At 47.9% G+C, this 20,814-nt stretch overlaps 7 protein-coding genes and 1 non-coding gene across 8 annotated transcripts; 3 read left to right on the top strand and 5 right to left on the bottom strand.

Moving 5' to 3' along the window:
- Positions 1–426: 426 nt before the first annotated feature.
- FOBCDRAFT_t41 lies at positions 427–516 on the bottom strand. Its single transcript has one exon. It is a non-coding gene; the product is annotated as a tRNA-Glu (tRNA).
- A 588-nt stretch (positions 517–1,104) lies between these two features.
- Positions 1,105–3,635, bottom strand: FOBCDRAFT_214163 (uncharacterized protein). Its single transcript, XM_031172802.3, has 2 exons — positions 3,009–3,635; positions 1,105–2,956 (listed from the first exon to the last, which is right to left on the bottom strand). The coding sequence occupies exons 1-2, from the start codon at positions 3,227–3,229 to the stop codon at positions 1,516–1,518; spliced, it is 1,662 nt and encodes a 553-aa protein (XP_031049587.2). The 5' UTR covers positions 3,230–3,635; the 3' UTR covers positions 1,105–1,515.
- Positions 3,636–4,668: 1,033 nt separating this feature from the next.
- Positions 4,669–5,956, bottom strand: FOBCDRAFT_196433 (uncharacterized protein; the record flags this gene model as incomplete). Its single annotated transcript, XM_059608849.1, has 4 exons — positions 4,669–4,887; positions 4,979–5,168; positions 5,217–5,691; positions 5,812–5,956. The coding sequence occupies 4 exons, from the start codon at positions 5,954–5,956 to the stop codon at positions 4,669–4,671; spliced, it is 1,029 nt and encodes a 342-aa protein (XP_059464078.1).
- A 526-nt stretch (positions 5,957–6,482) lies between these two features.
- FOBCDRAFT_214162 (uncharacterized protein) lies at positions 6,483–7,332 on the bottom strand. The gene is made up of 2 exons (XM_059609375.1): positions 7,163–7,332; positions 6,483–7,111 (listed from the first exon to the last, which is right to left on the bottom strand). Exons 1-2 carry the CDS (start codon positions 7,244–7,246, stop codon positions 6,629–6,631), a joined length of 567 nt encoding a protein of 188 aa, XP_059464077.1. The 5' UTR covers positions 7,247–7,332; the 3' UTR covers positions 6,483–6,628.
- Positions 7,333–7,761: 429 nt separating this feature from the next.
- FOBCDRAFT_287825 (eukaryotic and archaeal DNA primase, large subunit-domain-containing protein) lies at positions 7,762–9,505 on the top strand (the record flags this gene model as incomplete). The annotated part of the gene is made up of 4 exons (XM_031172797.3): positions 7,762–7,951; positions 7,999–8,540; positions 8,590–9,197; positions 9,249–9,505. The coding sequence occupies 4 exons, from the start codon at positions 7,762–7,764 to the stop codon at positions 9,409–9,411; spliced, it is 1,503 nt and encodes a 500-aa protein (XP_031049582.2). The 3' UTR covers positions 9,412–9,505.
- A 4,231-nt stretch (positions 9,506–13,736) lies between these two features.
- FOBCDRAFT_13688 (uncharacterized protein) lies at positions 13,737–14,623 on the bottom strand. The gene has a single exon (XM_059607964.1). It carries the CDS (start codon positions 14,358–14,360, stop codon positions 14,082–14,084), a length of 279 nt encoding a protein of 92 aa, XP_059464076.1. The 5' UTR covers positions 14,361–14,623; the 3' UTR covers positions 13,737–14,081.
- A 1,279-nt stretch (positions 14,624–15,902) lies between these two features.
- Positions 15,903–17,693, top strand: FOBCDRAFT_214157 (uncharacterized protein). Its single transcript, XM_059609374.1, has one exon. The coding sequence runs from the start codon at positions 16,001–16,003 to the stop codon at positions 16,271–16,273; it is 273 nt and encodes a 90-aa protein (XP_059466713.1). The 5' UTR covers positions 15,903–16,000; the 3' UTR covers positions 16,274–17,693.
- Positions 17,694–17,883: 190 nt separating this feature from the next.
- FOBCDRAFT_13678 (uncharacterized protein) lies at positions 17,884–19,057 on the top strand. Its single transcript, XM_054703227.2, has 2 exons — positions 17,884–18,705; positions 18,766–19,057. The coding sequence occupies exons 1-2, from the start codon at positions 18,137–18,139 to the stop codon at positions 18,851–18,853; spliced, it is 657 nt and encodes a 218-aa protein (XP_054559202.2). The 5' UTR covers positions 17,884–18,136; the 3' UTR covers positions 18,854–19,057.
- The last annotated feature ends 1,757 nt before the right edge of the window (positions 19,058–20,814 follow it).

The raw sequence follows: 20,814 nt of genomic DNA, 5'->3' as shown, positions 1-20,814 counted from the left end.
GGGCGACATTCCATAAAGATAACACTCATTACATACGCTCTTAGACACTGCTGCACTGCACTTACAAATGTCTGACTTTCGCATACGGCCTAAGATGTCCTACTAAGCAAGATACCAAAGATCTAGGCAAGGACAGGTGTGTGAGGCACCTCTGTTTAAAACATAAAAGCCAAATCACAAGTCTAGGCTTGAAGGGAAAGCTTATTATATTACTTAAATATAGCAGAGGCTATATATACCTCCTTATGATTATAGGTCAGGTAGGATTAATAATTAATATTAATACCTCCTTTAAAATATAAATAGTATTAATTAACTCTTTTCCAGACTTGTTTAATTCATCCCGCCAATAATAATCACTTGCTTGGTTGGTCAATTGGATGCAAAAAGAGTGATGCATCGTTTACAAGAAATGCAAAAGAGAAACTCCGGTACAGGGAATCGAACCCTGGGCTCCGCGGTACTAGTCCCTCAGGTTATGAGAGCGCGAAATGTTAGCCACTACACCATACCGGACGTGATAGTTGAACTGATGTTGACAAATTCATTGCAAAGAGATCTTATAGACTAAGCTAGCCGCTTCTATCACGGCCTTTTCTTATCATTGTCCTGGAATACTCATGTTTAATAAAGTACTGTGAAAGCTCCTGTCCGTTAACAGAGACACCACAGCTTCTGTCTCCCTTGAGGTAGTTCTAGGAGACAACGAGGGTAATGGTTCCTGGCATATAGACTTCTCCTACATGTTGTTACTGTCCAGGTGCTACTGAACAGAGCCAATGGTCTGGAAAAAGATCGCTGTTAAACTTGTATGGTATACCGATAAACTGTCATGATAGCTCACTACTATCTCCATTGCCTTGTTTTCTGCCTGCATTGTTCGTCAAGCATCCCCATGAAGACTGCAAGTATGCAACCCAACCCTCCTATTCCACAACGCACTCAACAACGCACCCAAGAGCAATATTGAATGGCCGCTAATGCAGGGGTCTTTTATCCAAGACAGGCTGGCTTCATTGATCACACAGTTGAGGTTGTTGCCTCGTTGCAATGCAAGACCGTATCCCCAACGCAAAACATCACGATGTCACTTTACACTTGAGTAGTCACATCATGAAAGACAGAGTCAAGAACAATAAAATAAGCTTTTATAAGGTGGATCAAGTCTTTGAAGATCCATGATCAGGTCCCGCTTCAACTAAACCGATGTACACAGCCCCGGGAGGTCGCCAGTCGTGGCCTCGAAAAATGATACCGCTTTCGTCAAAGATGCCCACCAGCTAGTCTTCTAGCCTGATCCTTCTTTCAATCATCTGTATTTCAGTACAAGCAGATATTTTCCTCTGTGTCTCTTGAATTCATGCCTAATGGTGTCTTCGTCGTAATAAAATGTTAAGTCGTAAAGCGTTAAATCCCAAAATCCTCGCTCAATATATACAAACAACGCCATATTCCACATCGTATAGTACCCCCCTGTATCTTGAAACACAATTCAGTAAGCATATGCTGCAGGCATCATGTCAATCCCAAGGTAGGCATCGCACTACCGTGCCCATCCTCACTCCAGTGCCAATCAGACACTTGCTGAGCGTCCCAGCTGTAACTATCGCCCGGACTCACGGCCGCAGCGCAGGATTCAGGCAGATTTGCAAAGGTGCCTGTCTCCTTGGCAAATTCTGATAGCCGTGTGAGTCGTAGCTCATGCACTTGGGCTGCCTCGTCAGCCTCTCCGCTCTTGCGCAGTGCAGACTCAAGGTTTGCGAGACATGTGAGGTGGATCCTCTCGTCGCCTTGGCTGGCGGTTATGAGGCGTGACGCTTCACGGAAGCAGTCAATTGCCAAGGAGAAGTCACCCATTTGATAGCTGTAGTTGCCTAGTTGAATGTTCATACCGGCTTGTTGTTCTTCGTTCAGGTCCCAATCTTTTAGCGTTTGAAGACACTGCATTGCCTCTTCGATCTTCCCCTCGGCTGTTTTCGCATTGCACATGATGCCTGTTTGTAAGATTGCAAGTTCGCGGAGCCAAGGATGTCGTAATTGTGTGGCTTCTGCCCGGGTTCTGTATTGTGTAGCGACACTGAGTGACTCTGCTGTTTGACCATGATGGACAAGACAATCGATGTGGTCGCAGTATAAAATTGTGGTTAGGGAATTGGCGAATCCAATTCGCTCCTCAAAGAGAGGTACGAGAGAAGAGTAGAGTCGTGTGGAGAGTTCGTAATGATCGGAGAAGTCCTGAGACCCAATAATTTTCCAGATTCGTGTCATCGGGTGATCATGACCCAGTACAATAGGTACTAAGCCAGCGAGGTAGTTCATGACAATGTGAAGAAGGTCTTCCTTGTGAAATCGATGGAGATACCACAAGAGGAAAGCTGTGCGTACAGCGAAAACTGGGCTCTCGGAGGCGATTATCTCCTTGAGTGACTCGAATGCTGGAGTGAGGAGAGTGCTTATTGAGATCTCGTCCTTTCTCATCATTGACCTGTTGACAAGACCAAAGCTGGCGACGACACGTTCAAACAGCTCAACGCTTCGATCACCCGGCTTTAGGCTGACACAGTCGCCGTTATATTCATGGTTCCATGCTCCATTGGTGAAAGATGTATCGAAGTAGTCCCTAAATAGATTGAGAACTTTTTCGACATTGGAAATCTCCTTCGGTGGTGGTAACGAGTGATGACTTGGTGTTGGTGACGGTGTTCGACATTGGACCTCGAGAGTCGTCTGGATGCTGGGCACAACACCTGCTCTGAAGCGCGCAACAAGTCCCGGATTCCGTCGGATGTATCTGTTGATGTTATCCAGATCGACTGGTTGACCACGTATAGTAAACTCTGATATCTTTCCCTGCGCCTCACGTTCAGTCCTCAAGATAAGAATAGCGAGAACCTCATCACTCTTGAGCTTCTTATCAAGACCCCACTTCCAAATCCTCGACTTGTACATCTTGACACTGCAAAAAGAGTCAACACCCAAGACTTTTAGAGACAAAGAGGTTTACACACGTTGCAGTGAAGCCATGTTCACGCTCGAGGACTTCCATGACCTCTTTGAGCGGGCGCTTCTCTTCCTGGTAGAGCTTCGTGATTACCGGGCGTTTCTTCTCCCATTCTGAGCTGGGGATACGTCTTCCGGGTGCGCAGCGAGGGAAGCTCATATCGGTGTCGTCAGAGTCACCGGGTGACGTGCGACGTCGAGCGGAGAAGACGCTCGAGGTAGCCATCATAGCATTTCTGGTGGGTTACGTTTTGCGGTGGTAAGGCTGACTGATGGATGTGTTGCTGACGCGGCAGTTGTGAGTGAGTAATTGTTAACGGAGCGAGGGCCCATATGAAAGTTGATGGGAGAGGGAATGAGGAAAGACGTCACATTAAAGGTGAAGATGAAGCAAAACGAGTAGGAATGGATTCAAGGTAATTAATCAATGTTCAAGGTTTGACATATTTAGGCCCAAACCCTGTCAGTCAATCCCCTCTCATCAGCGCGGCACGGCACAGATTGGATGAGGCAGCCTTGAGGGATCACCCCAGTCCGTTCCATTCCGCCCAGCCCCGTAGGGCCAGTGAGAGTAGGTAAGACGGCTTCAACGCGGTATCTTCCCCTCCCAAAACTTAGCGATATCTCACCTTACATATGTGCTAATGTGTTATCCATGTCAAATGCGTTTCTAGGGTGGGGGCCGTTTTCTCGAGTCATCCATGTCGTAGGGAACACAGAGTCACAAGTCATGGGATACCTCGATGGATGATGCGAGTATGCCTTGCGATAATCTTAGCCCCGGTGTCTTATGCTTATCCATCGGCTCACTCTTAGTTTGTCTAATTTTCTCATTCATAAAACCCAAACACGCATTTATTATCACCATCGTTAATTATGCCAGTCTTTTGACCTTCATGTTACATTTGTTGGTTTCATCTCTTCAGCCCTACAGAAATGAAAGCCACCGCCCGCCCCTGTAAACATGCCCCATAAGCGCCCGGCTATCTCCACTTCTTCGGGAGCGAGAGGCGCTCTAGCAGCCGTTGCTCCCTCCCGTCGCATTCATCAGAGACCGACACCCACCTCAGCCCTCGGCCGTGTGGTCTAGATCTGGCAATCACTGCCTCCATCTAGCTGATTACGGAGAAAGATAGGTAGACAGAGGGTGCTTTGTAAGTGGAGGCCTGAAGAGCAGGATGTCTTGCAACAAACTACCTACGTCAACAAGCATCTAGACAGTTCTAACAAAGCTCAATCTTGGTTGACATAGATGGTTGACAATGATTTGATCTGGGCCTAGCGATGACGAACATGGCACTGTAGAGGTATGGGTTATACAATTGCACTCAGAGAATTATGCAGTAAAACAATGTATATTTGTTGCGGTACGTACTCCCGAAATTCATTCACCGGCACCAAAACAAAAATGAACCTCTATACCCTTATGCAACCCATGATCATTACCAATCCTAAAAAAGAAGATACAAAAAATACACTCGCGTTTGTCCCAAATTGGGATCACATATGCACAACTCTTCTCATAAAACTCGTGAACGCATGTAGTCGTAGACTTGGCCTTACACCCAAAACAACTCCGTCAAGATAGAGCCTGACAAAACCTCCCCGATATCCTACAACTCTACAAAGAAACCCATGGTGTCCTGATTAGGATCCGAGGTGGGCATCTTACTGCATAACCGGAGCCCAGGGATCGTCGGCGCCCTCATCTGGCATCTGATAGTACATGCTGTCTTCAACAGAAGTGCCCATGCTAATGCCAGAGTCGTGCTGGTCTGGAGCTTGATGATCCTCGCTAGCCCCAAATAAATTGTCTATTTTGTTTTCGGATGCATCCAGATCCGGACCTTGATCATAAATTTCTTGAATAGCTATGTCATTTTTAGTCTAAGTATCGACAGAGGCATGGCATGGAAGACTTCCCGGAGGACGCTTGAAGGAAGAAATCGAAGGCAACATATTGCAGTTGCGCAAACACGTTGGGGTTGAACGGGTGCATGTTTGCAACCCGAGGAGGAAGCCCTTCGTTTCCTGGCACGGACAAGGGCTGCGCCCTTGGGAAGGACTTGAGGGCAAATGCGGCACCAACGACCTCTTGGAACAAGCCAAATGGGTCTGGTTGGTTCTGGGCACTCAAGGTTTTCCATCGACCAAGATCTTCATTGAACCTAAATACGGTCAGTAATGCCGAATGGCGAAAATTAAGCAACACTTACTTCTGTTCCAGCTCTTTGACTTGGCCTGGCGCCTGATGGATCAAGCTAGACGCCACTATGAGAGCGGAAAAGGCTGAGATCAAATCAAGTGGTTGATAATTCGTCCCGGTAAGCCTCAGGTAATGGAGGCCATTCCCTAAAACAACCTTTGGATGCCGGAAAAGTCCCTGGGTTGTTCTAAGGCGATGCTTTTCACAACCCGTCACACTGGGTTCTTTTGTAAGGAATTTCTGTAACCTCCGACATACTAGCTTAATTCGCTTGATGAAGTTCCGTGCTGAGTTATATCGAAGCCTGTAGCTCTCTGTGTAATCGACAATCTTGTCCGTTGGCATTTGGGGGTATGGGGAAGAGTGGAAGTCATGAGGCCCCGGTTGGGTGCGCTGAATCAGTGACTGGTAATAGCCGCTGATCTCTTGAGACGCAAGAGAAAGTTCGTTCTGGATGAAATCGATGCTGTGGAGAATCTTGATATCTGGTGGCTGTAAGTGAGGGTTGGTCAATGTCTGAAGAGCCTATAGGTCGCCTATCTTCGCGCTTTCCTTGAAGTAAGCTTCCAGTTCCTTCAAGCCATCTCTTTCTTGTGCCGGCTGACTGAGGCCCAGTAAGAAGAATTTTTCGATATTCTCTATTTCGGAATCCAAGTCCCGTAGGGGCATCTGTGGAAATAAGCTCATGGGGCTTGAGCCATCTGGAGACTCCTGGGGAGGCTCGTGTAAGGGACACTGATGCCTGTTCATTATGTGGAAAGGGAAAGACCAAGTGATGCCGAGCTTCATACAGGAATAAAGATCAAGTGCAGAAACGGGGGTGTGTTATGCTAGATGATCTTAGTGATGGCAGGTCATGTACAAGTCTGGTTGTACAAATATGGAATGAGTATGTTCCAAGGTCTGTCAAGGGAAGGGGGAAATGGTAAATACATAGGCCAGGGAAAATCGGATCAAGGACTCAATGAACATTTTTAAAAGTTTAGAATGAGCGCATAATGCTATTTAAGAGGATGTACGAGTTTATGAAAGTCAATGGATGTTCACGGAGGCGAAAGGAAGTTCTGTATCATGAGGGTATCGTCAGTTCCATGGCATTCATGAGACGTATGTTCACTAATTGCCCAAGGCCCATGAACCCGTTCAACACCATTCCAGTACGCAACAGTTTTAATTGATTCAGTTTTCTGGACACAATATCTAGATATTTATGGTGTTGTATCTCGTAGTTGAGGATTTGTAGTGTTTGTATTAGGAATGCATAAGTGAGAGAACGTTAAAAGTAATTTCTGATCGCAAGATCTTCAAGTTCGTTTATTTTTCTGAAAATTAAAGTTAGAGGATCATAAGAAATGCCCGCCAAAAGTATGTACTTGTCTATATCATCTTCATACTTCCGTTCTCGAAACCTAAGTGTTGATACTATTGGACGTCTTCCAGGTAACAAATAGGGCACTGCTGTTTGAGTCCGCGACTGAACCAATCAATACTAGGTTCACGATTTGGCATGTAATCCTGTGATATCGTAGTATGATCTCTTTTCATCCGACGTTCCCACCATCCTCGTCTTGTCGGGAGGTACCTACAGCAGTCCAAGCACCAACTCCACGCCCGACTTGGTCGACCACGCGCATCTCTTGGCCGAAACCTTCGGAGTAAATCGCCCATGCTCAAACATGAGCACGAAGCTACAAAGCGAGAAGAGTCAGGCCTAGTCCAAGTGGCCATGTGCGATTCACGGAGAGGTACAGAAAGGCCGCACAGCCGCGAAGTGGCGAGTAAACTTTTGCAGGTCATCGCTAACATGATCTTGTCCACCTGTGGCGCTTGGTCGAAGATCATGGTAAGAACCTCAGGCGGCAGTTTAAATAGCAGAGCTGAGTCTGAGCTACTTCCAGTACTGATCTAAAAGGGTGAGTTGCCAATGCAGAATGGTTGGTTGAGGCTCGTACACACTGTTGAAGGAACTCTGAATGCAGTTGTAGAGCAACAGACTCTCGGACCCGATGCTCCAGGCCTACTTCTGAGTTGAACTGGCATGGGTCAAGCTATGGACAGGACTTATTGGCACGATATGTGAAGAAATGTTGTTGATAGGAATGAGAGCTTCACTTGCGAATGATGGGGAACTGGAACAATAGCTCCGACTGAGGTCATCGACTACCTCTTGAAATGCATGATGACAGGACATTTGGATGGAAAATCGCGTCCGTTGTCGCGTTAGATATGATTTTGAATGACCTATTCATTCTAATATTAATTAAATGTTTGGACACTCTTGTTGACTTAAGAACAAAGCCTTCTTTCTTTCTTTCTTTATTAACTAATTGCACTGTCTGATATGGAGCCAAGTACATTGTGGGCTTGCACGCGAAAATCACCTGGGGAACACCTTACGCGCTTCTGATTGGGCCACATGCCTTTAATTGCCTGGCCCACCCCGCGACGCCAGACGCGTAAAGTCGCGTCTCCCGCCTCATGCCTTTTGCTAGCCAATTCCACTCCTCGTCCAATTTCCACTCTTTCGATACAGATATTCCAGAGACAAAGAAATCATGTTGCGGCAAGACTTTAACCGAATTGACCCCAAGAGGCGAAATGTCGTCGACCATCGCAAGAAACAGTTCGCTGCGCCTACATACAAAGATCTCGACTACCCTCATCGTCTCAACTTTTACACAGATCCTCCCACTGCGGATATCACCCTCGAGCAGTTTGAGCAATGGGCCATCGACCGACTTCGAGGTAGGCCGCAGAAGACTGTAATGATGGGTATATCTAATACTCGGTAGTTCTCGCCGAACTTGAAGCATGCTCATTCCGCAACAAGACACCTGCCGAGACTGCAACACACATGAAGCCCATCCTCAAGAAGCACCTTCACCTCGAGGCCAACAGCTCAGGCTCCAAGAAGATCTTCGAGCAACGCCAAAAAGACCACTACAGCCATTTCATCCTCCGACTTGCGTTCTCGTCTACTGAAGATCTGCGCCGTCGATTCACACGTGTCGAGACAATGCTTTTCCGCCTGCGACTCAATGATGACGATCTCGCCGAGCGATCTGCCTTTGTCAAAACTCTTGGTCTAGACTGGTGCGAAGACGTAACGGATGAGGATAGGAGGGAATATGCTGCGGAGCTGGCTGCTTTTGCTAGTAACCGAAAGGGCGAGAATGACGACGATACATGGTTCAAGGTAGACTGGGAACGAGTTCCCGAGCTAATTGAGAGCCGAAGAGTGTTCTTGAAGGCTGGAAAGGCATTTGTGCCAGGCCGAGAACAGGCTGGCATGGTGGTTTCGGAGTTCAGCTCGCGACTGGAGCGACAACTTGAGGTACAGCAACTGATTACTCCATGCCAAGGTCTGAACTGACAGTGTATAGTTGACTGCCCGTGCTCTTCCTCGACTTGACGAGGACGACCGACTCACACCCATCCTCAACCATCTTTCCAAGAATTTCATCACCCCCGATGCATCCTACATGTCCAGCACAGCCGCTGTGCCCGGTGCCGAGATCAGCGCTGCCAACATCGACAACTTATCCCAACACTTCCCAGCCTGCATGTCCCACTTGCACCGCTCACTACGTCGAGACGCTCATCTCAAGCACTATGGTCGACTACAGTACTCGCTCTTCCTCAAGGGTATTGGCCTCAACCTGGAGGAGTGTCTTGTATTCTGGAGAAAGAGCTTCCACAAGATCACAGATGACAAGTTCAACAAGGAATACCGTTACAATATCCGTCACGTTTATGGTGATGTTGGCGGTGACTCGAATCGAAGGGGAGGTGGTTACAGTCCATTTAGTTGTCAGAAGATCCTGACCGAACATCCTCCTGGTCCCGGCGAGGCCCACGGATGCCCATATCGACACTTCAACATGGAGAACCTCTCAGCACTTGTCCAAGCTATGGGTGTTAATGATCGCTCTGTTCTTCAGGGCGTTAAAGAGGATAAGGATAAGCAAAAGTTCCACATGGCGTGCAATCGGTAAGTCTATGCTGATTCCTCGAATAACCTATATACTAATTGCGATCGCAGTGTATTTGAGCATCTGCACAAGCAAGAGATCAAAAAGGCCAAGGATGAGGGTGTAATGACACAACAACAGCTCGAGACCATTGTCCATCCCAACGAGTACTTCAAGCGCAGCTTCCTACTAAAGAATCTCGGAAGGGAGACGGATGTGAGAATGGAGGGTTGATTGCTTTACGGTTGTTGGTTTACGGAAACATGATGTTCGGATATAAGACGTTTGCATGTCTAACTTTGTAATTATGGGCTGTAGGAACTAGGAGTAAGGCGTTGGAGTAGCCTTGTTGTGAACATGCATGAAAACACCTTGGTATGTAACCGAGAAGACAATATCGGTAATCAGAAATCGAATATTCTTAGAAGCAGCATAGAAGCTCCCCCATTGACCGCCAGGTGCACAAGACAGTCCTATAATGCTCAAAATAAGTCGAGTTACATATACACCACAGCATCACCGTTTCGCTCATCGTAAGGGTTTTCTGATCTTCATGTGCATCATCCCACACACCTCAGTCTATTCCCGCTTGGTAACCGTTTCGCCAAAATAGCCCAGTCAAATACCGCAAAAGCAAACCGTTTGACAGTTTTTCCCCTCACAAGCGACGTCACGCACCCATGTCAGTGTTGTTTTTAATAGACCGCCCTGTTTTTGGGTCTGCTCGATAACGTAACGTCATGCCGTGGTGGCCTGCACGATGAGGTCAGAGGGCGGGATGACGAAAGGGGGTGGGTCTTTCTCGAGTGAGGGCATTCGCAGGATCTTTGCAGGAAGATGCATGTTTTGATGGTGTGTACGTGTTTGTGCAAGGGAATTGCACGGAAGGGAAAAAGAACCCCTTTAATCCATGTTCTTGTTGTTCTGTTTCTAAATACGTGCTTGTTTTTACTACTTTTGAGTTTGGGATCTCGGGGATCTTGAGCCTCAAATGGAGAATATCTGATCTTTTGTGATGATCTCCCGTGCGTTTAGTTCTCCACCAGAAAAACCAACATGAGGTCCATTTCTTTCTTTTTGTTCTCCCCTTCCAACATTCTGGGTCATGACTTAAGCATTTTTCTTGTGGTTTTTTTTTTTTTTTTTTTTTTTTTTTCCATTTCGGTGTGGCTCCTGTCACCGCTCTGACCTTGTTAATAAAGGGAGCAAAGAAAACCCTTGACGCATGACAAAACGTCATCCCTTGCGGCACTCGAGGTGAAGCTAACTCGCGTTGGAGTTGGCGCGCGGGGACCTATGACATATGGCTGCATAGCTCATGGGCGCAACCGTTTTCTGGTTAGACGGATGAATGTGTACATGTACGGAAATGTCGGGGGTGGGTGTGTAAGATGGTTAAAAAAAGAAAGGATAAAAAAAGGCTCATTTGCTGCATGAGAAGACTGAGAATTGAGGACGGCGATAACATCACGACGTTGTTGTGCATAGGGGTTCGATAATTTGACGGTTAATCGGCATTAAGACGGAACTACTCAGAGTCTACGGAATCACGAAAAGTGTTATATCCTTTGGACTGTTCGGCCTCGGGATGTTTGCTGCTATAACCTTCAGATCCGTCGATGCCGCTTTTGCTTTAAACGGACGACATGCCGAGCGAACGCCTTGAATGAAGTTTGGGGGGTCGGATCTAGACCGGTGAGTTAAGTCTCATTATCCATCACGGATGAGAACAACTCCGACGTTGATTGTCTTGTAGCCTTGTCAGAATGATCAATTGTCTCTGCCTATTGCCTATTTTCCAAGACAAAGTGACATTCAGTGCATTCTACCTGAGATGCAAGGCAAGACAAGGGGTTCATTTTTTGTCTCACATCTCATGCCAAGAAAAGGGAAAAGCCAACGACATGACAGCCTCATGATTGCTGCATGTCAGCTTTTGCAGCGGGCGACAGGCCAGCAGGCTGGGACATGTTTTTCTCACTTCCATTTCCATTCCCATTTCTGTATGCCGTAAAATACCTACCCTGGCTTCACTGCAACCCCTGCGGGCCGATGAGATGCTATTTCGAGCTTGGTCAAGAACGGTACTGAAACCCTGGACTTCAAGTTGAGCAAGGAAACGCAAGGCACACGAGCAGAAAATAAAGCTTGGCACGGGGACTTTGAAAAGCTGCACTATCTTGGACCTGTTAGTGCAGCTGCGAGGTCCTGAATCGCAGAGGAATCAAGAAATGGCCATTTCGAGCAATTCGTAGTCTCGGACTGTTAGCCTTCCGACATTTGGACCCATCAAGCCACCGCCGCCATCTTATTTCCTTTATTTTTCGCTGCTGCCTTTCACGGAGCCGAGGATGGCGAGCGTGCGGGGAGTCGGGCTGTTCCTAAACAGAGTCTCCAGGAGTCTAGACATGCATCTCCTCTATTTGAAGGATAACGGCAGATGCAGCTACACAAGCCAGTGTTGCATTCCAGTCCACTCCAGTCGAGTACCGTAGCACTTTTGTAGACGCATGCATCCCCTCAACTGCCGCTCCAAAGTCAAAAAGTCTGTTCCTCTCAATCTGCTACAGGCGCGTTGTGCGGCAGGAGGACAAGTCGTACATTAGCTCCTCCATATGTGCTTTTTAGACCACATCATGTGGCTGGGGCGTTCTGAAATGCCTATAACAGTTACGCTCTTGGCTTGCAAGGCTTGCAGAAGTGTGACAACGGTGCTGGGTAACTCGCAGTTAGGCTATGAGCTATCTTGGTACCTTTTACGGATAGTCCACGGCACTCATACTCGAGACTCCACTGTTTGCATCTGAGGTGCCGCACGCGAACTGACATTGACTTTTGATGGTTGGCTGGGCAAAACCTAAGCTGTGCAGTCGATAGCTGAAATCCCCAGCTGCGATTGCATTGCAAGCGCGAGTGCAAGCGCAAGTGCAAGTGTGACTGATTGAGTTTCAAGTGTCATCGTCACACGGGTATAGGCAGATGTTACATAGAGTTTATGCAATGATCGCAAGCCAATCTGCATGTGAGTGCCGCACCACTGCACTATTGGATCGATTGGTCTTGATCTTGTTCTCGGGGCACTCATATCCATGTCATGTCACGTTGTCGTAATCTCGACGCACCTCCGAGACGGCTCTAGACCACGAGTGGGACGGTGGGAATAGCCTCAAAAGAGAACAAGGCGGGAAGTAGAGAAAAAAATGCAGATGCAAGATATTGAATGGAATGACTCCACTAAATCTGCAGAAATAAGCAAGTAAACCGAAATAGTGGAGTTGCTCTGGGCTCTGTTAAAAACCCTAACCGAGGAGAATTGCCAAAGCCGGGATAAAACCTGGAGTGACAGACGGAGAAAAGCAGAAAGGGGGAGGCGAAAGAGGAAAAGGACAGGTCTCAGAGTCTCAGATCAGAGTACAAGTCAAAAAGTCAAAGTGAAATGAGTCGAAGCGAAACAGCCATGTCTCCATTCCCAACTCCGCTCTCATTCCTATCGATGAAGACAGACTCAGATCATGAGAACGCAGTCTTTCTTGACACACTCTCTCTGTGCTACATACACAATTAAGCCCCTGCTTGAAGAGAAATGATAACGGAGAAGTTGGAGAGCCAAGACGTCAGCGGCTGGTATGTGACCTTACGGCAGCCAACATCGAGTCTGCAGTTGAAATTCCTCTTGTACAGTCTCTAATTGGTTCTGAGAGGGGAGGGTAAAGATGGCAATCACCGTTTGAGAACGAAATAGCCAATGGCAGTATTCCCGACCCTGGTCGGATGTAAATACGTGCTAGCAATGCGAGAGACGGCACGTAGCGCCGAGGGCTGCTGTAGCCTGTAGTTAGATACTGTTAGAGGCCAGGCCTCAATGGCCACCAACTACATGACCAACATGCAAGACACAGATGAGATTGGTGCGAGAACACAATGCATGAGACACAATGATATGATATGATATGGCAATTTTTGATAAATTGTTTAAACAAGTATATAGATAAAATAGCCTGTCCAGGAGGCTAAAGCCATGCCAGGCACCAGGCCGTGGTCTTGCTTGTATCTACCACGATGAATAGAAGCGAAGAAGTAAAACATCCAAATAACCCCAAAATATCCGAAGCGCCCGGTGGCAATAAACAGGGTATCCGTGGGTATACAAGAAGAAGAAGAAAATCCGATAGTGTGACAATGTTATATCCCATCGCAAAGAAAACTCCATACATCAAGGTCGTCAAATACACAAAAAATGGTGGTCATGAAAATTGAGAAGACAGCGCCTCGGTGGTATCCATCTCACATGAGGCAGTGAATGCAGTCTTTCTCTTTTGGTGGGGTTGATCACCCGCAGGCTGAGCTGAGCTGAGCCTGACAAGTGCTGATCCGGAAGCTGACGGGGTACCCATACATTGATGCCGGACATGCCGCACCCATTCACTCGAATGCCCTGAACCTCAAAAAGATGGATTGGTTCCTGAGTTTGCAGGTGCTGAGAGGGTGGCTTTGTCGGTATCGTTGGGTTTTGCTTCGGTTGTTGTTAAGAGCGTGCCAATTCAGGTCGTCCTCGCATGTTGATGTTGATGGTCAACTTTGCTCTGTGGCGATATATGGCTTTGCTCTTGGTGTTGGTTGGGTATGCCAAATGCAATAAATAGCTGGCTGGCCCTAATGGCAGGAGGGGGATGCATTTATGCGGCACGCTGGGGGTTAAGAGCCGAATATCATATTTCCTTTGCGCCGAAAAGGTGGTTGTTGTGGGTTGGCTGGTTGGAATAATCATTGAATGCTTTGGGGATTAACCGTCCATGTCGTAATGTGATTTGTTTCCCCCCACTGGAAAAGAAAAAAAAAGCTGAAAGTAGTTCCATGTGTTACTCGTGTTCAGGCCTTTAGTTGTTGTGTGTTGGTTGATTCATTTATTTGTAGCCGACCATCTTTGCGCAACGTTCGCAGTAGTAGAGGTTGTGTGCGATGCGAACCATTCCCATGGTGCTGACGTCGTCGGTAGAAGTGGCCTCGACTGAGCGAGCGCATCGCATGCAGCGAAGAACCTCGACAGAGGCGATGGGGAGGGCGATTGAGTCCATGCTGTATCTGTGTCCTGAGCTGGAAGAGTCTGAGTCGGAGCCTGAAGAAGGTGTTGATGATGTTGAGCTTGTTGATCCAAAGTGGTGACTTGAAGGTCTGGCAGACATGATGATGGAGACGAGGTTGGAGAGGGCAGACAGGGCGGGTATAATATAGATAATTCTGAGGTGATGTACCGCAAGGGGTCGGGTAAGGAATAAGAAGAATAAGAAGCTAAAGCCTTTTTTGTTTGTTTCAAGTGGATGGGGATGTGCTGGCGCCTTGGTAATTGCTTTGCTGCTTTGTGCTCTTGCTTGAATGCTTCGCCCTCAAGGGGGACTGTGCTGGTTAAGAAGGATTGAAGAGCGACCAGGGGCCTAGTCTCTTGAACTCTGGAGCCTTGAAAACAAGCCCGTCCGGGGGAGGGGGTGTATGTGTTGTGTTTTGTCTTGGCCTGTCTGAGCCTGAACGGGACTGGGCACTGGGGACCAGGGAGGGCTGCACTACGCACGCTACGTCGTATACGTATACGACAGACAGACAGACAAATACGGTACGGTACGGGCGGACGATACAGTTTGGAACTGTAGCACAGGTGGCTTAGGCTTAGTCCGGTCGATTGCAGCTGGGATGGACGAGTAGAAGGGGGTCCTTGTGTTGATTTGAGTGCACAATCAATCAATCGCTATCACTGAGAGAGTCTAGAGTGTCCTAGGGTATTGTATCGTATAGAGTCGAGTCGAGTCGAGTCGTATTGTGAAATTCGTTTCATAAAGGGATGTAGGTTCTGGATCCAAGGCGTTGTTCTGGGGGGTGAGCAGGCCTTTTTATCAAAATGGCTTCATTCTTTTTCTTGAACCTGCTAGCAATTGGATGCAACACACACGCGCGCCCAGAGAGAAACAGGGCAGTCTCAGTATGTGGTGTTTGGGGGCTACGTAAGTTTTTTCCTTCCTCTCCTTTAGCTGTGCTGCTGCTGCGGATCGACGATTTGACTGCTCGTCCACGGAGGTGTCTTGCAAGACGGCGTGTCGCGGAGTAAAGATCGGCAGCGGGTCGAAGAGAAACAGCAGCAAGACATTGTGCCAAGCCCAAGACAAGCAAAACGGAGCGTCCAAGTCTAAGCACACGCCCCTCTTCAAGGCACCAGCATTCAATTCAATTCAAATTGAGTCCTGCAAAAAGATACATTGCAACTGCAGCATATGCCAGCACCAGGCAAAGCTGAGCAGTTGTCTAAACTGCTCTCGGTGAGTGATAATTGTCTCAGCAACCATAAACTCTCGAGCTGTTGAGTCTTGGCTTGAAACTTGGCGTACACTCACTCACTCACTGTACGGCAGGGCAAGCTCAGGTCCAAAGTCAAAAACGGAGGAGGCAGAGGAAGAGAGGGGGGGCGTGGCTTGGCTCGAACCCAATACCAGAACAGGCCTGGCCGATGCAACGTCAGGTCTTGGGTCCTGACCAGGCGAAACCCGTCCATCTCCATCTTGTCCGTTTAGTTTACTCTTACCCCTGTCGATTCATCTGAGATGCTCCGTTTTCTTTTATATTGGGCTTATGCGATCTATCGGGGCTTACGGGCCACCAAATCTCGAGACTTTTGTTTTGGCTTGTGATTGCCCTGGCGGGTCATGTTGGTGAGGCATCACGCTGTGTCTAATTGATTAACCGACTCTACGGAACTGTCCAGAATTTTTCTCTTATCATTCCCTGTAGCGCCCGTGATTAACTTCACGCCCAAGTCGTCCCGTTGTGAGGCTGGCTGATGTCTCGGATATGCCTGTATGTACTGTACCTCTTACAGAACTGTAATATTCTCACGGCACGGGAGGAACCAGCTCAAAACTGCTTACGACGACAACGGGGCACAGCTTCAGAGACAAAAAGGTACAGCGCAACATATTCATGCATTGTTTGCTTTTTGGCAGCAATCTACCGCCTTGTTCAACCCGGGCACGAAAAAGAACAAATGCAAATGCAGATAAAGCTTTATGCATTTAGATGTCTTGTTGTCAGTCGTTGCTCCGGGCTCCCGTAACGGGGTCTTCCTTGCACAATGGGAGCTTCCTGCAAATTAGATTTCTGAGTCTCATGTTGATGAAGTTTCTAGCTTCAGGGCCCAAAAGTCTGTGCAAAAGGACCCTGTGCCTGTGCTGTATCACTCTAGCTTTTCACCTCTCAACAGCTTGGACCAAGATGAGTTGTCCAGTGTTGCTCTGGCAAGATGAGTCAAATGGACGGTAGGTAGACAGTAGTCCGACAATTCAACATGGTCCGCCTCATGAAATTGAGTTCACCGTTAAAATAACCCCGGATCGGCCAGCTCAGCCCAGCAAGGGCACGAAGCCACAGGGATCAATTTGGTAGTAAAAAGGACATCGAGCTGACTGACTCTGCGTGCGCCCGTCTTCCGCGGGTGCCTGCTGCCTCTTGTCTCAACTGAATGTGCAAGTGACGGGCGGTGATTGATAATGGATGGCGGCGCTTGAACCGTGCCGAAAGGCCGCGCAATTGATACAATAAGCATTGGATCTGTCACATTTAAACAATGGCGTTCGCGTCGGGCGGCATGTACATTACAGTAGATGCAGTAATTAACCCTCGTTGTGCGACCGACATTATATAAAAGGCGGATCTTTGGATGGAGTCTTGAATCCTAGGGCGGGTTTCACGCATATCGCGGGATCCGATGAGCGAGTTTCGTTTCTCCATCCGCGGTCAACGCATAAGTTGAGATAAAGAATCGGTATTGTTTCTCAACGCATGAAAGAGTCGCTATTGGGCACCCGCCAAACTTCCATTGTGACAGAATTGTAATTTGCAAAGTTTTGTTCTCGTATGGAAAGGCGCTATTGGATGGCTGTCACTTACAAGCCTCAATCCTGATGCAACGCAGACAGCCCAGCAGAACAGAACAACAGAGGCGCCCGCGACTACGGACACCACCACGATCTAAGCACCAGGGTGATCCAATATCCACAGGGAGGAAGATGAGCAGAATGCTACAGCGCAGCACACCGCGTACCCGGGGATTCGGGTCGTTCAGTTTTCAGGGCTGCAACGCTGGTCTTACAGGCTCCAATATTTTGAGAGCGAGCTTGAATGATACTCCGTACAGAAGAGATGGACCCCTAATTCTTTTTGAGGGCTGACTCTGACGGAGAGCGAGAGCGAGAACCCTGTCCTTGCTTGATGAGCCTGAACCGTTGGATTGGGCTCTGAGCTAGCGTTTAGTGTACCCAGAAATAGAGCATTGTTGAAATGTGTAAATTGGCGTGTTGGGCTTGACAGTAAAAAGCCCACCGCAGAAAATACAATGCTGTAGAGTTTCATGATGTTTATGACCGCTTCTTCTTTGCTGTCTCTTGTCTGTGGATCGTGTTGGGATGAATTGCTATTTCAGGTGCATCTTCCCGCCCTTTGGTTTCTTTACAGGGCCCCTTGCCGTGACTCACGAGGGACCTTGTAAAGCTGTGTTGTTAACATGCAACTCAGCGAGATGAAAAGAGCGGTTAAGGAGATATCACAGTAAGCGGTAAACGGAGTTAGCGAACGGAGATCTTGGCAGGGCATTCCGTTCCGGCGTTTAGAGTCAGCCTTCAAAACAGTCCTAGCGCCATCGCCCACTCCTTTGATGACACAGCCAATTTCCGATCTTCAGGGCACAGAGACGAGAAGCTTGGTCGGGCCATTAGAACAGGATCGAAGGACATGAAGCTTCGGTTTTTTACTGTCTTGTTCTGTTCCTTCTGTCCCATGACCCAGAGCCCACTAGTCGGAGATGATTCCGTTGCAATGGAGATATCTCGTCGATTCGGTTCTGTGATTATACCTCCGGTGTGGGTTGAGTCCAGAGCATTCTAACGAGATATCTGAATGTTCTGGACGGGAATAACGACAGATGACTGGCTCTGGAGCTGTCACTCTGCTGATAAGTCTTTTTGTTGAGCATGAAAAAGAAAGACACAACATTGCATGGACACATTACAACGGCCCTAAGCATCTCGATGTCGTCCGTTACGGCTTCATTGGATTGGTCCCCAAAGTTGCAACGTGCTTTGCCAAGACCTTGAAGCAGAGTGTCAAGCACCATTCACGTTCACGCTATCACACCCGAGTCGTGTCAGTCACATCCGGCACGGCACTCAAGACAGGCAAAAACACCCATGACACCGAGTGCCATCGGCATCGTACTGTAGCATGCAATCGACATCATGAGCTTCCTTCACTAGCATCGGAGCTTCTCCGTCGACCTTGTTCTTGTCTAGGCTGTCTACATGACCCCGTTGGCGATGGTAATACCCTGCATCTCATTATGATCCTGAAAAGCACAATTGTGACAGGGTTTAAGTTATTCCCGATTGCAGTAAATTATCGTCGTCTAGCCAGCCGTTCTGAACATCGAGAACATGTGGTGATTGATGGAGCTGTCAATAGCCGTTTGAATGATGCAATCTCCATAGCACGCGCGTAATTCATCCCTCGAAACATGACACAAGGAAGCGCTTATCGCAAAACTGACGTCGACAGTTACGCAGCACCCACGTGTGATCGAAACCCTCTCGATGCCCAGAACCAGACTTACTCATCGGATCAGCGAGTGAAACTGGAGAAGTAGTTGATTGATCGTCGGATTGCCGGGACTGGGCTTGGGCGGGAACGCTTATCAGAACCCGCGATCGTCTATCATTTTTTTAATTATTTTTTGCCTCTCGATGGTCCCGATGAGAAGGAAGATATGTGGGGCTGGGTTCTTGATTGATTCATCGAAAGATTATTAGCTCAGGTGTGGGATGAGAATCTGTTTGATCTTCGTTACAGAGGAATTAATCATCGAGATGTGTTTTAAGTAGACTGGTTGAGTCGAGTCGTAGATAAAGACACGCTGCACTTGTGTCATCGCGATCGATCGCTAATACGAGTGGTGTCGCTCCGTTCAGCCCTTTGAAGAAACCGTTTTAAACTGGATTGATGGGTCAGTCTAGAGTTTGAGATAGATAGAGCCATCCACATCGTCCGGACACAAAACGGCCGCCATTCAGTGGTGGTTTTGAGCAAATGCCCATAGCCATGCCACCCACAATTCCATTCATTACCAATTGCCCATGGCATGGCGCGACACACAACAAACACCCCCTCTGGTCGTAATATCATCGAATGAAAACTCTCGGCGTGTTGCTTAGTTAGATGGAAATGTTCCTGAGGGCTAGGCAAAACCCTTTGTTGTAGATCGATCTGGAACACGCTCTAAAAAACCGCCCTCATCAAGTGATGGGGCCACATCGAGATGGCGACGCCACCGGCCGAGATGCTCTACCAAACCTTCGATGGGCGTCGGTTTTCGTTATAAACAATTAGAGAGTCTCCCGTTCGGAGCTGCTCCTGGGAACCAATTACCTCTCTTTGCACAGATATCGAGATGCTTGTTTTTTCCACATCCACATATCCATATTCAAAGACAATTCTCGATCTCGCGGATTTAAGATGGGGGAATGGAAATGTAGCCTCATTAATGCTGCAAGGGGATCGAGACGGAGATACTCTAAATCGGGGATATGGATGACCCTTTTCTTAATTTACACCCCACGCCCTTCCCCCTCTGCTCCGTTGCTCATTTTGCCTATACTACAGTAGGACAGGACCTTACGCGTGTCTGTTTTATCTGATGCGATAGCATCCGATGTTTGCGATGCGTTGCGTTGCGTTGCGATGCCGCGGCATTCTATCTCCCATGGAGCCAATGCATGGCGCTGTAATTAAGGTCCCCGACGGATGCGACGGATCAGTGTCTTCTTTGTCAGACGATCACGAATTGCTTGGCAAGCCGTGTCATGTCTAAAATCACTAACTGTCTCTAGCACTGGTTTGAGGTTATTGCTGACTGATGTTTTTTGTTTTCCGCTTGAATTGCTATTTCCGTCAAAAGAGAGGAAATAATACCGCTCACCATTTTAAAGTGAGAGTCAGACTGTTAGACTCAGAGTCTAGAACTCTGGCTTGGCAGGGTCCCCTTATTTTTTTAACTTTTTTCTCACTGGCGTTTTGAACTGGGGTGGGCCCCAAAAGGTCCCTAGCTGAAGTTTGATGAATGATCGACCCGCTTGGACATGCTGAGCAACATGTGTTTTGCATATCATTAAATTACAAAGCCAACCCATCCAAAACCATTCTAAGCAGTAAACCTGTCACAGCCACGATGTTCTGACGAAGCTTTTGCTCTCTTTCCCATCAAACCCCAGCAAGCGCTTACAAGAGCAAGACAGTGTTGCATTGCAGGACTGCAGTCCCATGCGGGCTAGAAATCGTCTTGGCGGCGTTCTGCGGGAAATTGCATGGCACTCAAGTGAGACGTTGGAACCGTATTCCAGAATACGCCATCTTGCAGAGCTCGGATCTCAAACTGGACTTTTAAGCCACGGGCCCGGTGATCCCAGGGCTGAAGAATTATGGAGCGGTGAATCCCCTTTTACAAATCAAGGGTCCTTTTGAAAGGGTCCGTCCGGTCTTGCTTATCACACGAGGGAGGCTCTAGATTTGGGCCTTTGTTTTACATGCTCAGGTTCTAGGCCAGAAGCTCGG

The sequence above is a fragment of the Fusarium oxysporum genome, chromosome II (genome assembly GCF_013085055.1).
Source record: "Fusarium oxysporum Fo47 chromosome II, complete sequence".
In the NCBI taxonomy this organism is placed as follows: Eukaryota; Fungi; Ascomycota; class Sordariomycetes; order Hypocreales; family Nectriaceae; genus Fusarium; species Fusarium oxysporum.
Note: the sequence above shows the minus strand (reverse complement) of the source record. Positions and strands in the feature narration are given on the sequence as shown.